At 41.9% G+C, this 16065-nt stretch overlaps 3 protein-coding genes across 4 annotated transcripts in view; 1 reads left to right on the top strand and 2 right to left on the bottom strand.

Annotated features, from left to right (window-relative positions):
* strn4 (striatin, calmodulin binding protein 4) overlaps positions 1–806 on the bottom strand; it is a 16463-nt gene extending 15657 nt beyond the window's left edge. Inside the window, exon 1 of one of the 2 annotated variants that reach the window (XM_042218071.1) lies at positions 295–806. In XM_042218071.1, coding sequence (XP_042074005.1) covers positions 295–609 — 315 coding nt within the window. In that variant the 5' untranslated portion in view covers positions 610–806. The remainder of the gene's footprint in view (positions 1–294) is intronic. The other variant, XM_005915784.3, reaches the window with a different exon arrangement.
* A 795-nt stretch (positions 807–1601) lies between these two features.
* Positions 1602–4957, top strand: LOC102290552 (fukutin related protein). The gene is made up of 2 exons (XM_005915783.3): positions 1602–2000; positions 2238–4957. The coding sequence occupies exon 2, from the start codon at positions 2351–2353 to the stop codon at positions 3938–3940; it is 1590 nt and encodes a 529-aa protein (XP_005915845.1). The 5' UTR covers positions 1602–2000; positions 2238–2350; the 3' UTR covers positions 3941–4957.
* A 2522-nt stretch (positions 4958–7479) lies between these two features.
* slc1a5 (solute carrier family 1 member 5) lies at positions 7480–14792 on the bottom strand. The gene is made up of 8 exons (XM_005915782.3): positions 14113–14792; positions 9862–9904; positions 9614–9682; positions 9319–9485; positions 8622–8855; positions 8307–8501; positions 7990–8124; positions 7480–7864 (listed from the first exon to the last, which is right to left on the bottom strand). Exons 1-8 carry the CDS (start codon positions 14646–14648, stop codon positions 7660–7662), a joined length of 1584 nt encoding a protein of 527 aa, XP_005915844.1. The 5' UTR covers positions 14649–14792; the 3' UTR covers positions 7480–7659.
* Positions 14793–16065: the final 1273 nt, after the last annotated feature.

The following is a 16065-nucleotide window of genomic DNA, read 5'->3' as shown; positions in this document are numbered from 1 at the left end:
TTATTATTATTATTTACACAAAAAATATTTTATGTTTAAAAGAGTGCTGGTGGCTGTTTCTTCTTCCAACTGGAGGTCAAACAGCTCCCACATTGTCATCTACTGTATAGTAATAACGCATCCTGGTCAACTGTAATGCTAGCCCTATTAGCATTTTGTCATCCTCTAACTGACCGATAGCAGGGCATGTGTACATCCGCGAAGCAACACCGGAGGAGCTCCGGTGACATCCTTCCAGGCCTTTCCTTGGCGTTACAGCTACATAAACGCGGGGTTAGTGATGAATACGTTTACCCTGAGTTCGTCTCTCTCAGCCTCCCAGCGGTATTTCTCGGCCTGGAAGCGTCCCCACTCGTACTGGATGAAGTGCAGGATCCCAGGAAGCGTCATCCCCGACTCCCCGTCCTGCGGCTCCCGTGACTGCTGCAACGGTCCGGGGACGGCCCCGGCGGCTGCTGCTGCGGCCGCTGCCATTGCCCCGGTCCCACCAGCTGATGTCGCCTGGCCCGGTCCTGCTTTAGGCCCGTTTGGGTTGCGCCCCGTTCCACTGCTGCCGCCGCCGCCTCCGGAGTTCGGGTTAGATCCTCCGCCGGTTCTGTCCGCCTCCATTTTAACTGTTCAACCTTTCGCCAGGATAATGAGATGGGAACGGGCAGAATGGACGAATATAAATATAAAAAAAAGTACCCCGTGCCCTTTTCCAAACCCAGCTCCACTTCACTATAAGCTACCCTCCTTTCTTCCTTTCTCACACGCACAGAGAAAAATTACTATTCTGTTGGTAAAATAATACACTTCCGCTTCCAAGCCTTCAGCGCAAAACACAATCTAACCGCAGTGTAACATCGTGGCCCCATTGATTTCGTAACAAATCCCTTTTCACAAAACGGCTTACGTGCAGTCTTAAAACTAACATCAAAATAAAGTAACACCAGGCAGCGTTTATTAAATGTAATGCACCTGAAAATAAACGTTAACCTTTTTTTTTTTTTTGCTGCTCTTATTTTGTATATCCCGGATCCCAGATCAGTTTCCTCCTCGTGAAATGCCCAGTGCGGGTGACAAATAAAGGGCCATGTTTTCTATAATAGACAATAAACATGTCGCTAGGGGAATGAATTTCCTGCCATTTTGTGAGCAGGAATGGTTTCGGGAACGAAAAAGTTAGCTGCAGTGATCAACAATACTATTTCCGGTCGAGATTTTATCTTTGATTTTTATTTTTTATTTTTGGAAAATAAATTGTGAAACGAAGACAGCCATAGCCAAGAACAGCAATACAAAAGCCTTTGGGACACATTTGTAATATATAACATGTTAACGTGAATTATAGTTTTTCCCCATATCATCTTAATATTTATATTTATATTTTTTTGTATTGCTTATATCCTTATAACCTCTGCAATAACATTTGCAGTTATATCTCATATTTTATATTATAGCAATATGCTTTTCTATTATTTTAAAACGTAAGAGATTAGGTATAGACGCCAGGTAACTGGGATAACTCTGAAGCGGTTATTGCGTAAAATATGTGCCTTTCATTAAATAGATTCAGATTTGGACACCCCCTACAATAGCTTTATTCTGAAGGATTTCAACCGGAAGTTGTCCTGTTGCTGCGGGCAACAATGTGATAGCTTAATGCTAAAGTCGTGCAGCTGGGTTTCTTGTTTGGGATTGTGTTAAGCCTTGCGCTTTTGATATATTCTTTTGATCATTAGGTGTGAGTTTCTTCCAAAAAATATTGGCGACTATTTCTTCCACAGTCGTACAAATATGAGCTAAACTCAAGTTAATATCTGTGTTTGCTGCTGCCGATTCAACATCGGTAGCTACTACGCTACCAGCTCAAAAAGATCATCATGAAATCCACATATAGCGAGCATAACGGGCATAATTGGCTTAACGTTGGTAAAGCCTCTTTTAACTTCTGAATGATATTATGGCCCTACAAACGATTGTCTTATATGAAATAAAACCGATACATTCAGATGAAGGTGAGTTGCTACTATCCTATTTTCATTAATTTCTAATGCAACTAGAACCTGTCATGGAACAATCATGTCCTAGTTCCACAAGAATGTGATTATGGCTTGGGTCATTCACTGACTACTTTGTTTAAATTAAATATCCTGTGTGCAAATTGTGATGTTCATATGCAGATCAATACATTATACTTATATGTAAGCTTGTGGTATTGGAACCAAAACACAACATTTTTCTGTCATTTACAGGTTGTATGCGACTCTCTGTTACACTGATGGGGGTCCGAGACCAGCCACTGGATTTCTTGATTCAAACTTAAGTTATTCTCCTGAAATAAACTGCAAAGGAAATATTAGTTGCCATGCGGATCAGTTTCTGTCAGGGCTTGTTAACTATTGCCATCATCCTCAACCTCCTCATTCTCTATTATGTGTCCCGAGCCCAGCAGCAAATGATGGAGAAGAGGAAAGAACTTGGCAGGGGCACAAGAAGGGCTGCCCTACCAGCCTCTGGTCTCGGAGGGTTACTTGCAGGAGCTGGAGGTGAGCCTGGAGTGGTTGGAGTGGAGGGACACAGTCGAGGCCCACGTGTAACTGTTCTACTTCGGGAATTTGAACATTTTGAAAACTATGTTGGGGATGTGGCTAATTCCTTCCTTCACCAGAGGCCAGAGCTTCCATTCCTGGCTGTAGCTGACACATCACCGTACCCTCCACTGGTGCTTCCGGAGGGTGCTCGGCTTCTTATCCTCTCCCCCAGCCCAGACCAACCACCACAAGCTCACAGGCCTGAGTTTCATGTGCAAACAGAGTTTGTGCTGCTAGTGCCTGATGGAGTGGAGCTGGAGCAACCAAGGGCTATTGAGAGGTTAATTAGAGAGTTGGAAGGAGAGGGTGGAGGGCCTGTGAGGTTAGTAGCTGCACCCGTATTGGCTCGATCTGCTGTGCAGTGTCTCCACTTGCGGGTGAACCTCAGAGAGTGGACAGCTATCTATTCAACAGCTGCATCAGGGAGCAGTGGGAGTGTATGTACAGCTTTACAGGGAGATGCAGTCGTACTCATTCGGACTGAGGATCTTTTTAACCTCTCTGTCCCTCTTGGACGGCCTCTCTTCTCTTCACTCTTCATCCAGACTTCTTTGAGAGGCTGGAAGGTCAAACTCCTGGAAGGCCCCTGTTTCTCTGCAAACCATCGGCCTCTCTTCAGCTCTGCTCACAACCAGTGGAAGGCTGACACTCGACTAAAGGAGGCCACGGGGAAGCTAATGAGGAGCTTCGGTCTGAAGCGTCTTCTGCTGCCTGATGGGAAGGAACAGTGGTACGGCTGCAGCAAAGAGACACCACGCTGCTTTGGCACTGTGCAGGATGACACTCCAGACTATCTTTATCTGGACCGCTGGACACCTCCCTGCTGTCTGCGAGCACTCAGGGAAACCACCAAGTATGTCGTCAATATCTTGGAGCGCTCAGGTGTGCGCTACTGGCTAGAGGGAGGTACTCTGTTGGGCGCCGTACGCCATCAAGATATCATCCCATGGGACTATGATGTAGACCTTGGTATCTATCTGGAGGATGTACCCAACTGCGATCATTTAAAGAACCTGGACTCGGGCTCTCTGGTGGATGCTAATGGCTATGTGTGGGAGCGTGCGGTGGAAGGAGACTTTTACAGGGTCCAGTACAGTGAGGCTAACCACCTGCACGTTGACCTGTGGCCGTTCTATCCACGTAATGGCGTCATGACCAAAGATACGTGGACTGAACATAAACAAGATGTCGAGTTCCCAGAACACTTCCTGCAGCCACTGGTACCCATGCCTTTTGCTGGCATCACTGCCTATGGCCCTAACAACCACAGAGCCTTTTTGGAACTTAAATTTGGAGAGGGGGCGATTGAGAACCCCCAGTATCCCAACCCTGCAAAAAAGAGACTGGACAGAAGTAAATTATGAGTCATACCGGAGGGCTACAGACCCATTTAGGTTTACATACATACAAAGAAAATCTTGCCTCAAATAATTGTCTGTGAAAGATAATGGAAAGTAAAGCCTTTTACACACGTGCACTGCAGCCCTGAATGCTTTGAGACATTACCAAACTGAGATTCACGTGAGAGCACAAATGTCCGACATTCTTATCTGACCGTAAATGGTCGAGTACCTCTTGTCTGTGTGACATCCACATCTAATCATCTCAACATTTTCTGGAAGTCATGTGTGAAAAAAAGATTTAATATGGTGCCAAAACGACTGCATTTACTGTTACCTTCACCACATGTGTATCAGAAGACTGTGTATTGCATGCTTAGATTGTTCTTCCTGTGGTTCGGATGTAAAGTCTAATGTTGAACACGCGTTATTTATTTGCCTGAGCGGTAGCGTTTTGTTTGAAAGGCACACTTGAAAAGTTTAAATCCATACACTAGTGTACTGACATAAGGCTGTGGTGTGTATGTGTTGTACAGAAACATTGAACTACTACTGCTGTAATTAAAAAAAAAAAAAAAGGTAGATAATTGGAAAAAAAACACGATTTTTTAAAAAACTAAAATGTATTTTATCTTAAGCAGGATTTAAGGTATTATACAGACGTATGTGTGTTAAATAAGTGGCTTTAGCCTAACAGGTATTTTATGATTTTTGAACTCTGTTGCCTTGTTTTGCACGTCTCAGTTTATGAGTGAATGTTAGTTTGTGGTAGAGCCAGCTGGTAACTGCAGCTGAGCAGACTTCCATCTAATGAAATGAGAAGCACACCTGTGTTATTCATGCTGTTATGGACGATTGCTCTACCATGCCTTAGAATTCAAGTAAATAATTACATATTTATAAATATTATGAAAAGGAAATTAATTCAATATTCTACTCAGTTCCCCTGGTTGCCACATGATTCCTGTAGTTTTTCCTGTATCTAATGTACTAGGGTGTCAAATGATTTCATGTACTTCTACAATAAAAGAATAACAGTTTCATGTATTTTGTAAATAGCTGTTACCACTAGATGGCGCAACACAACTAATTAACGCCAAGTGCTGTTGTTGTGACGACCAAAGGGGTGGAGTGTAGGCAGGAATACAACTCTACAGGAACACGGCTCACGTGTTCATCACAAACCCAACGTGTCATGCAAACTAGCATTACAATCAAGCCTCTCCCATGTTGTTGCTCTACATATTGTGTCCCTAGAGGTGTGTTTATATTGTTTTTTTGCTTCTAGTATTCATATATGGCCTGGTTAATGTGCCCAGGCTTATGTATCAGTGGGAGGCTGCATTACTTTACAGTCTCTAAACATAAAGAAAGTATTTTGTGTCTTTTCTGATTTGTATTACTGTGTGCTTCTGATTAGTCTCTGCAGTAAGAGTTAAAAACAGGGTTTGTCCACAAAAAGCCACATCCTCTTATTTATATGTATGAAAAAAAACATTTATTGCCGAAAGGTTGCTGACAGTACATTCAGACAATAAGTTATTTTACAACCATAGTCCACTTTAAACAAGCAAAACCATGATCAAGCCACATAATGGAAGAGTTCAGGAAGTAATCTTGCACCACAAAAGGAACAGAAAAAAAAATAAAGAATTTTCTTTTGACATAAGAAATGCTAAGACCTCAAGGTTGCAGTTAAATGATTGTCATGTGAAATTCTGTAAAGCTAATGTAATGAGAAGGCTAAGAAAGCAGGCTTAAAAAATATCTGGTTTTGGATTTAACAGTATTTGCCCAACTCATGTCTATATAAGATGGTAATTAACAATTGATATGGATGCAAAAGATATACTATTGTGCTATATTACTTTCATCCATTTAAAAAGTGTCTGGTTACTTCAATAGCCAAGCGTTTATTAGGGAAGAGGTTCAGTTCCCGGCCAGCCGGACTTGCATTGCTCTCTTGGATACATCACCATACCCCAACCTCAGACAGTATCTCTTTAGTATCTATGATCTAACAACTTCTCTCCAGAGCCTTAAAGTCTACCCCACTGATATAAACTTTTTTTTTTCTTTTTTAAAAGAAGCATCTCATAAAATATATTTAAAACTGTAGCTCACACCAAATAGAAGAGACCGATAAATTAAAAATATCCAAATCCAACAACTTGCCAAAAGTTGAATCTGGAAAAATAATGTTTGGAATTACTAGCATTTACAAAATTAAATACTACAAATGTCTTTGGAGCTTAAAGAAATAAATTTACAAATGCCTACCAGAAATTCTTGGTTGGGTGGAGGCCACCCAGCTATTACTCCACATTTACACCCATGATAGCCAAGACAGATTATGAGATTCTCCCTTTACCAAAGTTATTTAGGTGTGTACACCTCTCATTCTCATAAAATAGAGACATCCTTGTAGTGTAAGGAAGTTAGTTGCTCATATATGACATATAACATCAAACAGTCACTGTTGCATAGTGTGTGTTAAACCACTTGTACCTGCACAAGAGCAAAGCAGACCAAAGAGTGTGACTAGAATTCTGTTGCAGAGTCTATTTAACTTTTGGTCCTGGAGTATTTTAAGGCGCACGCAGAGGAAAGTCTTGTAGCCAAAGTCAAAACCTGAGGATGTGTTGGTGATCGCAGCATTTTTCTCCACATGCGCCCATTTTATTACATATTGCAGGTCCATGAGCAAAGAGGCCTTCATTCAACTTTGGGTGATTACTGAGGACGTGTTTTCATTTGGTGTGTTTCAGAAGACGAACTGAGGCTCTAGGACAGATTTATTGCCTTTTCATCCCCTCACGGTGAGAAGGTCATTTCACATAATAACCGTAAACACACTAAAAGACTAACGGATGCTTCCACCAAAACAAAAAAAACAAAAACAAAAAACAAAACCCTGCTACTTCCATGCAGAGTATAAAGAATGCACTTAAACTCAAATACGAAGTACTTGCAGTTTAAAACATCACTGGATGAATTCTGCATGAAAGTAGCCAAAACATGTTTAAAGTTGACAACTTCCAATAATTACACAGTGGGTACAGTGAACAGTATGGAGGTCCTCTACTTATAAAGTCAGAGGCTTTCTCCGTTGTCCCGTGGAGTGTTTGCCGGTAATTTACTAAGACGCAGGTTCAATAATACAAATGAAATGGGGCAAAACGTTAGTGACAGACCAGTGCATTCATGTAACTTAAGCTCCGCCTATTATGTGTTGAAGTTCATTGGTCCAGCTTTTGTGGGTGGATGCACTGGTCACATGACAAACTTACTCACCAATCAGATTTTTTACTCTCTAGTAAAGCACACACACACACACACACACACACACACACACACACACACACACACACACACACACACACACACACTCACACACACACACACACAACACACACACACACACACATGAGACAACATGCAACATCAGACTAGAGTTAAAGCAGCCAGTCTAGTGTACAATACAATCTCACCCACAATAAATATAAAAAAGAAAAAAAAAAAAATATTGAAAAGGTTTCTAAATGCGCCCCATGTGTGTTTTCAGCTACCCCTCCAGAAAAGTGTTGAAATCAGAGACATTGTCTAGTCTCTCTCTATACTCTTTTCTTCAGAGCAGACAACGGAAATGAGGGGCTTGATGCTCAGTTTTCTTTTTCTCCCCCCACAATATCAAACAAGTATCAGAACTGAGCCAGGAGTCCTTGAAAATGTCATCAGTCACATTACATACTTGACTCTTTTTCACCAGACCCTGATTTCTGAGCATCGCTTCGTTTACTAATGAGCGGCGAGCTCTCGGGGGCGGCCTCCAGCCGGACCTCGCTCAGCTCTGCTCCGTTTCGTTTGGCATCTCTGTCCACAAAGAACTGCAAGATCCCCGCGCCGAAAGCGTCACCCTCCACATTGAGCACCGTGCAGGTACGATCACTGAAGGAAGACAAAACAGATGGCACGCCATTTTAATCTCAGGGTATTTACAGCCAGCTGTGTGCCCTACATTATTGTAAATCTAGGGCATCACGGTCAACATCGTCCAAAGTTTGTATACTCACACAAGCCAGTCAACAGCCAGGATAAGAGAGATGTCGCTGGTGGGGAGTCCTACTGCCTCCAGGATAATAGCTAAAGTCAGAACACCGCCTGCAGGAATTCCCGCTGCTCCAACGCTGGATGCTGTAGCTGTAACACTAAATTACAAAAAGCATGGACAGTAGCAGTTAGACACAAATCTATTGTCATGATTATAAAAGCCACTGAAATCACCTCTATTATTAGGTAACTGTTTGATAAGTAAGCCAGTGGTACAAGTGATTTAGTATTACATGTCACTGTCTAACTGAAGGTGTGTTTTGGTGGCTTTGGGACTTACAGGATGGTAATGACTTGGATGAAGTTAAGGGAAACGTTGTTCAGCTGTGCAATGAAAACTGCAGCCACGCACTGAAAGAGAGCCGCACCGTCCATGTTGACCGTCGCTCCAATGGGCAAGATGAAGCGGCTGATGTGCTTGGATACGCCGTTCTTTTCCTCCACGCACTTCATCATGAGAGGCAGCGCGGCAGAGCTAAGAAGCAAGAAACGATGGCCGTGAGCGTGCAGAAAGGATGTATAGATACACTGTTGCTTTAGAAGACAGAAATCTAAGTCATTCAGTATTTAACAACCTGAGAGTCACGTTTATTACCTGGAGCTTGTTCCAAAGGCTGTGGCTAGAGCCGTGAATATCCCCCAGAGGAAGGTGTAAGGGTTCTTCCTTGTAATGATGAAGTAGATGCCTGGCAACACAAGTGCTCCATGGATAGCATGTCCAATGAGGCAGCAGGCTATATATTTTCCCAAACTGGTAAACAGGCTTGCAACATCATCCATTTCCACAATCTTCCCAGCTACAAGGAACATGATACCGATTGGGGCATACCTGCAAGGGAAGAGACGAGACAGTGATGTAGTTTAAGTTTCTGATACAGAGCACACTTAAAGATAAAAAAAAAACAACAACAATATTCCTCTCATATCTGTCCATTAAATACACAACTCCAGCCAAAAATGTAGCAAAACTTTTTTAATATTTTGTCTTGGTGTACTGCATCCATAAAAATAACTAGCAAAGATATTGTTGAGTGCTCTAATGTTAGGAGAGACGGGGATCTTGTCGACACTGCGAATCAAGCCTTTAATAAAGCCAGAATGTTATGCAACTGCACATGCATAGTAGTTGCAGGATGCAGACGCTTCTATTCATTCAAATAGCAGGTTCAAAACAGCAGCGTGGTCCTCTTTAAAAAACACTTTGCTGTAGTTGAATATTTTGCTCTTCACACGTGAACATTCTCTGTTCTTTTATTCCTTCCCCAACCCAAAAAGCATCCAGGTGTCCTTACCACATGATCCAGGACACCAGCACCATGGTGGCCTCGTTGAAGGCGTTAAAGAACTTGATCAGGATCTCTCCTTCCTCTCCCAGCTTCCGCAAAGCCACCCCAAACACGATGGCAAACACTACGAGACCAAGAATATTCATGCCATCCTGGTCTGTTCCAAAAGGCACCTGAAAAGCACACATGTTAAAAACAAAAAACTGAGTAAGAAAACACATTCAGCCCTCAGTTTAAGAATACAGTCAGGTAGTTTTGGAGTGTATTTATAGTTCATTTTCCAACCAATCACTCTGCTCACATTCTCCACCGTGATATTGGGGATTCCATCTGTGCCATTCTTTTTCATCAGCTTATAGGAGGTCGCATACTGTACAGGAGGCAAGAAATTGCTAGTTTAGTAGACTAATTAGCACATAATCAGCTTATCGTCATAGTTCTGTTACACAATTTAGTGGAATGACTATGTGTAAAAAAAACAACAACAAAAAAACAACAAAAAACAACAAAAAAAAACAACAACCCAAAAAATTCAAATCCAATACTTACAGACTGAAAAGCAGCAGACACGAGGTTGGAGGGAAAGATGTTTCTGTGGATAAAAAAAAATTAAAAAAATACAACACATTCAAATCCTTGTGCTCAGTGTGAAGTGGATTACTGGCTGTGATAGAGAGCAGAGAAATGACAGGTTTGGGAACTAAAGTGCAGAAAACAGGTTTGGTTGTTTGGGTTTGTTCTCAAAATACATTTTACTTATTTTTTAAAAAGCACAGAATAGTAACACTGAGTAATGTCACACGTGCTGCTTGGAAATTTAATTTAAAAACTACAGGCTGACCTGCTTTGACTCATTACTGAGTTTCAGCTAACTATAGAGCAATATTGCTACTGATCCTGTGACATTGAAAGCACAAATGCTATCTCTTCAAATGATCAATGACAGCTCAAACAGAGAGGAATCCGAGGCTTGCCATGTAAAAAACAGCTCAGAGAATTTAACTGTTAATCTCGGTTTTTCCCCCACCGTGTTGCTGTGACCTTATCCATCACCTGCTAACGAGTGCATGCATACACACTGGCTTCCACAGAGTAGGTACAGCTGTGTATTAAATTTCCCAAGAACACACGAAAAACCCAAAGTGCACCTGTTACCCCTGTGCTCAGCTGTCTGCAACAGATCTAGAGTAATAAGGCATTAACTCCTCAACCGCTTTCCGGTCATTCAGTCCCTTCCACTGGCGCTGCAGTGCTTCAAGCTTAAGGATCATGTGACTGCATGACGTGGCAGAACTAGAAAACCGGCTGAGTCACAAACAGCCGTGAAAAGGGACTAAGCGACTGCTAAGCTTTCACACCATTTGGATTAGAGGTGGGAATCACCATACATCCCACCATACGATATTATCACAATACTTAACGCACGATACGATATTATTGCAATTTTTAAAATATTTTGCGATATTCAGATTCTGTACATAAAGGTAAACTTTATCAATATTCATTTTATCTAATATCAAAGTCTCACACTCAGTCTTTCTCTCATTTCAGTCAGTTATATTGTTGACAATCTGAACGGTTTGTATTACAGTCTAGTCCAACTTAACTGAATGCAACCATCTGGTACAATTATAGCTATTCTGAACTATGCAATTTATGAAAACTATGCAGCCCATTCAGCAACTGAAGAATTTGAAAGTAAATTAAAACAAAATATAATTTTACATTAAATAAAAAAGTTTTAAACTTAATTAAAATAAAACATGTCTTAAATTAAAATAAGTAAACTGTCATGTTTATTGCTGCCAAAAAAAAGTTAAACACATTTGGACAGTGAAGGAATGTCAGGATTCTTGCTCAGAAAAAGGATCAACATGCTCTGAAGTCAGAGCACAAAAACCTTTTTGTAACAAAATATCGATTTCTGCTGTCCCTGTATCGATATATTATTAGCAAACAAAATATCACGATACTACACAGTATCGATTTTTTCCCCCACCCCTAATTTGGATATTCAAATGGATTGGCATAGTCTGAGTGTAGTAAGATGACGAGAGGAAAGAGGCTTAAGTATTTAATGTTTCATCAGCACAAAAGTGATCATCATAATAATCTGTGTGTAGAATCTAAAGAGAATCCAGACTTCAAGCATTGTTAGAATTCACATGCCATCACATCCTTGTATAGTATTAATGGGAGGCAGGACTCCTGACTATATGTACACGTACACTACATTTGCACAGAGATGGCAATCCCGAGTACAAGCGTGGCTCACTCGTACACTTCCACTTCCTTGTTCTCCGCTGTGGTTACTTATTCTTGGCACAGGTACAAACCGCAGCGCTAATTCAATTTAAAACAAAAAGAACACAATGTTTCGTTTTTTCCGCCTTAGCCTAATCAAGTCTACATGTGGATGCCATGCTCATTCGAAACTGTTCCCTCTGAGGTGAACTTGCGACTTGAATGTAAATAAACTTGATTTTATTGTTTAACTGGAATGTTGGTATGAAAACAATGGGCCATCACATGCCTATTAGGCGGGTGGGTCTCCTACGTCAAACGGACAATTGTTTGTGCTCAGATCTTCTGACGTTTTGACACCATCCTGTTACACCATCCCTCAGCTGCTTTGGGAAAATGGTACACGTTTAGTATCAAACCCAACAACAGAAACTTCGGGTGCTTAATAAGGTGGACAAACGGATGAAACACTTAAGCTGAAAAATAGATTATGGTTCTAAAGAATGGGAATGAATCCCAGCATCTCAAAGGCCTGTTGAGCTCCTGACAGCTAAGGACAGGATGACAAAGATAGAAGATCTTCATATAACTAAGTTTGCTAAGAAAAAACAAAAAAACAAAAACATGTTCTAGCTTCGCGGAATGATAGCCATCACCCACAGGTTTTGTATGTCAAAAGGAAAAAAAAAAAATGCAACTGATAAGATATATCAACAAGGATGTGTAGGAGTGGTGTGTGGGTGGTGTGTTGTCTTTTTTTCCCCTGCTCTGTTTCGTATGAGTGTGCGTCTGCAAACAATGACCAGGCCATTATTGCGCTTTAATGAACAGCTCTTCAGTCAGTTCCACCCAGTAAGTTCCACGCTGCCTTTGTTGTCAAAGGTAACCAGGACACCGGCTGACCAGGCTCGCGCTAATGAGAGGCATGGGTCTTCTATTGGGATAATGTGGAACGGTGGCATGTGTCCAATACAAGACAAGACAAACATTACCCTTGTTTCATATTTATCATCTCTTGTCTTTACCTCCCACCCCACGTTATGTAACGTGCTAATCAACGTCAGGTAAAAATGTTAATCTCCATCAGGGCACAAGGACTGTTTTATGGATGTGTTGCCAAGGCTAAGTCATGATGCAAGGGGTGGGTGGCGAGTGGAATATTCTGGTTTTCATAGCGCACAAGTCCATGATTCACCGAGCGCCAGACTGAGCAAACCATGAACAGACCAGTCAAACTAACCAGGAATAATGATGCAATAGTTGCAAGCATTATTAAGACTGGATGTAAACAGACTCTTACAGGTGTGTTAATACTGTCTGTGTTCCATCTCGTCTACTTGAGGCAAACCAAATAAGCTTAAGGTGATTCGTGGTTCAGATTACAGATCCAAACAGTAAACCCAAAGTCTTCTTGTTTACACTCTAAACACGTTTTTAACCTCTGTGGTGGGAAACACTGACACTGTACTTTATTTCAGACTATGCTGTTGCATCATGCTGTGTAGTTATGTCTTTAGAATAAAAAAAGATATTCCAAAAAAATAGAAAAACTAAGCTTCACTGAATTGCTGTTGACATGTATGAAAAGCCCTCACCTCCAATTAGTGTCAGACCAAAACACAGCAGGTACAGGGGAAGCGTGCACAGTGGACCAACATCAATAGGAACATGTAATAGTTATTTAGATGACGTGGAACATTTTCTTCTGACGCAATTGTGTACAATGGTCATAGATGCTTCCGGGTGTCCCCTCTCCCACACCATAGAGGTGACACATGCTTCATGAATGCCCTGTGAACATGACGCATTGATTTAAAAAAATAAAAATAAAAATGTCGGGCGGGTGGGGGCGCATGGGCACCTACAGACGGAAGTCATTTTTACTTAACAAGTTCAACAAGTTTAAACGGCATTGCGCCATGTTCCGTGTTATGTGTTTCAAAGTAAACATTGACAAAAGTTGCGAACAGAAAACCTGTGAGCGTAAGCGTAAAGCGAGTCAGACTAAAGATAAAAACACGTGTAGCAGTAGTACAAGTGAGCCCTTAGCAGGAAGTGTTTGAACCACAGTTGCGATTAGGGACAAGTTTCACGCACGTCTTCTGATTCCACGTGAAAACGTCACACTGGACAAGACGTGGAATATTACCAAATAAGTCAGTGTATGGGTTTAGTGGTCCTGGAAAAAAAAAAAAAACACTAACACAAAATAAAATCTTTTCATTTTTTTATAAAGCGCCCGAGAAGGGACAACAGGACTGTGCCGGGGAGTTAACCCTCAGCGAGGACAGAGCTGATGCAACCGTTTGTTGGCATTACAGCACTGCATTGTCCGGCTGTAGTGGACAACTAAGAAGACATGTGCCCGATCTGGTTCTTACAAGTACTGCTACACGTACAACAGGTTACTCTGTGTAACTTGGCTACTATTATTAGATCTTTGGAGCGTCCTACGCGCGTCATTACATACAGGACTAATTACATGTGAAGGTTTAACGACTTTTTTGAGAGTATGTAGACTGACTGTGTGTGAGCAAGAGTTAGGGTTTCGCTTACCTTATCAAATCTAAGAAGGAGTCTATAATTTCTTTATGCGCAGGCACGTCTTCTTCCAAGTAGGCCGGCTTGTTGACGGACACAGACCCCGGCGATATGATGAAAGCCATCACGACCCCAATCGAGGACGCAATCAAGGTGGTGATCAGGAAAAAGAGCATAGCCAAGCCGCCGAGTTTGCCCAGGGCTTTGGGGTCGATGCTGGCCGCTCCGGACACCAGGCTGCAGACCACCAGAGGAATGATGATCATCTTCAGCAACCGGATGAGAATCTCACCTGGGAAGCCGATGTAAATCACCTGGGTTCTCGTTAGTGTTACATTACGCACACCAAGTCCAATAAAAACACCAACGATAACCCCGGCCACGGTGAGAATCACCAGCAGGTTGGCCTTGACGATCCTCAGCACGCGCTGAGACAACGTCTCCGGGGTGCTCTTCTTGGGGCTGTCCAGCCCGTTGGGCATGGGCTCGTCGAGGTGAGCCTCACCGTTGGATTCATTCCTGCTCTCTATCATGTCTACCGTCGAGGCCATGACGCGCGTTTAAACTTCCCCTAAAACTTAACGAAGGAAAACGTGTCTGAAAACTAGCAGCAACGTGGCAGGAGACCTTTCTAAAATTAAGGCAACAGCATACAAATTTCCTCCTGCGATTAGTGAATGTTGCTTGAGGACCGCGTGGGTTCTTATCTACCGGGAAGTATTCCACGCCCACCTCTTAGTAATCTGGGCGTGTCTGACCAAGACTGCACCATTCATTATAAAAAACAGCGTTTTTAGATGGAAACATATTAAAAAAAAGTCGCTGATGCAACAGCAACGCCTTTTATGCTTGATGTCTTCCCTGTAACAAGAGGCGATCGTTGCGTCACGCATTGTTAAAAGCAAGACAGCATAAAAATTTCCCCTAACCACCTGAACTGAAAGTTACAGCTACGTGCAAAAGACGTTGAAAAGTCTTTGAAAACTGTCCAACTTTTATCAAATAAATAAAAAAGGTCTAAATTAACTTTATAATGGGTTTCTTAATTAAAGGTGTGGTACACTCAAAATGATGCAGTGCTACAGGAATATTTGCCAGCTCTAATCTCTTCCTAGATTACTACCTTTCATCAGTTAAACAACTAGATCACATGAGTTGACGAGAGGTACAGGGTGTGGAGCCTGCTACTGCATTCATCAAGTCACACATCAACAAAGAAAATGTTCTTGCTTTTTTATATTGACGTAGATTTTGGCATGTTTTAACAGGGACATGTTCCATGACATTAATAAAAGAAAGAAAGAATAAAGAATATGGTAAGGGCCTTATGAATGAGCCTCTGGCTGGATGATTGGGAAAAAAACAAGTGTTTCTGTAAGGAGTCGTTTTAGACCTTTTACCTTTTAAAAAAGGGAAAGTTGGTTAATTTAACATCAGTTACAGCACAGAGAAAGTCTGTAGATATTAACAGCACTTTCATATTATATAATGAGATGCTTTTATGATGTGTGGTGTTCACTAGATTGAAACAAGCAACATATATTGCATCATGCAGTGACATCACAACACTTCCATTGAGGGCTGAAAGTGGCAACCACATGTGACGATACAGTTTTAAGTCTCCAACTTTCAGTGAATACAACTATTTACATTTACTTTGTATTGGGGCTCTTAAATAAGGGTGTGGCACATTTAAAAATGATGCAGATCCACTGGAATATCTGTCATCTTTAATCCCTTCCCAGATTACCTCTTTTCATTAGAACAGCAGTTGAACTAGGGCACATTAGCGGAGGAGAGGTACAGGGTTCGTCTCTACAGCTGTGGAGGAAGCCACCAGGGTTCGTCTCTACAGCTGTGGAGGAAGCCACCAGGGTTCGTCTCTACAACTGTGGAGGAAGCCACTGGGGCTTTGATGTGCCCTCCCTCCTCTGCGGGTTTATTTGCTTTCTCCCCAAGTCACAAATC

The sequence above is a fragment of the Haplochromis burtoni genome, unplaced genomic scaffold (assembly GCF_018398535.1).
Source record: "Haplochromis burtoni strain Fernald_Lab_line unplaced genomic scaffold, NCSU_Asbu1 Contig_15, whole genome shotgun sequence".
Lineage (NCBI taxonomy): Eukaryota > Metazoa > Chordata > Actinopteri > Cichliformes > Cichlidae > Haplochromis > Haplochromis burtoni.
This window is presented reverse-complemented; position numbering and strand designations above follow the sequence as displayed.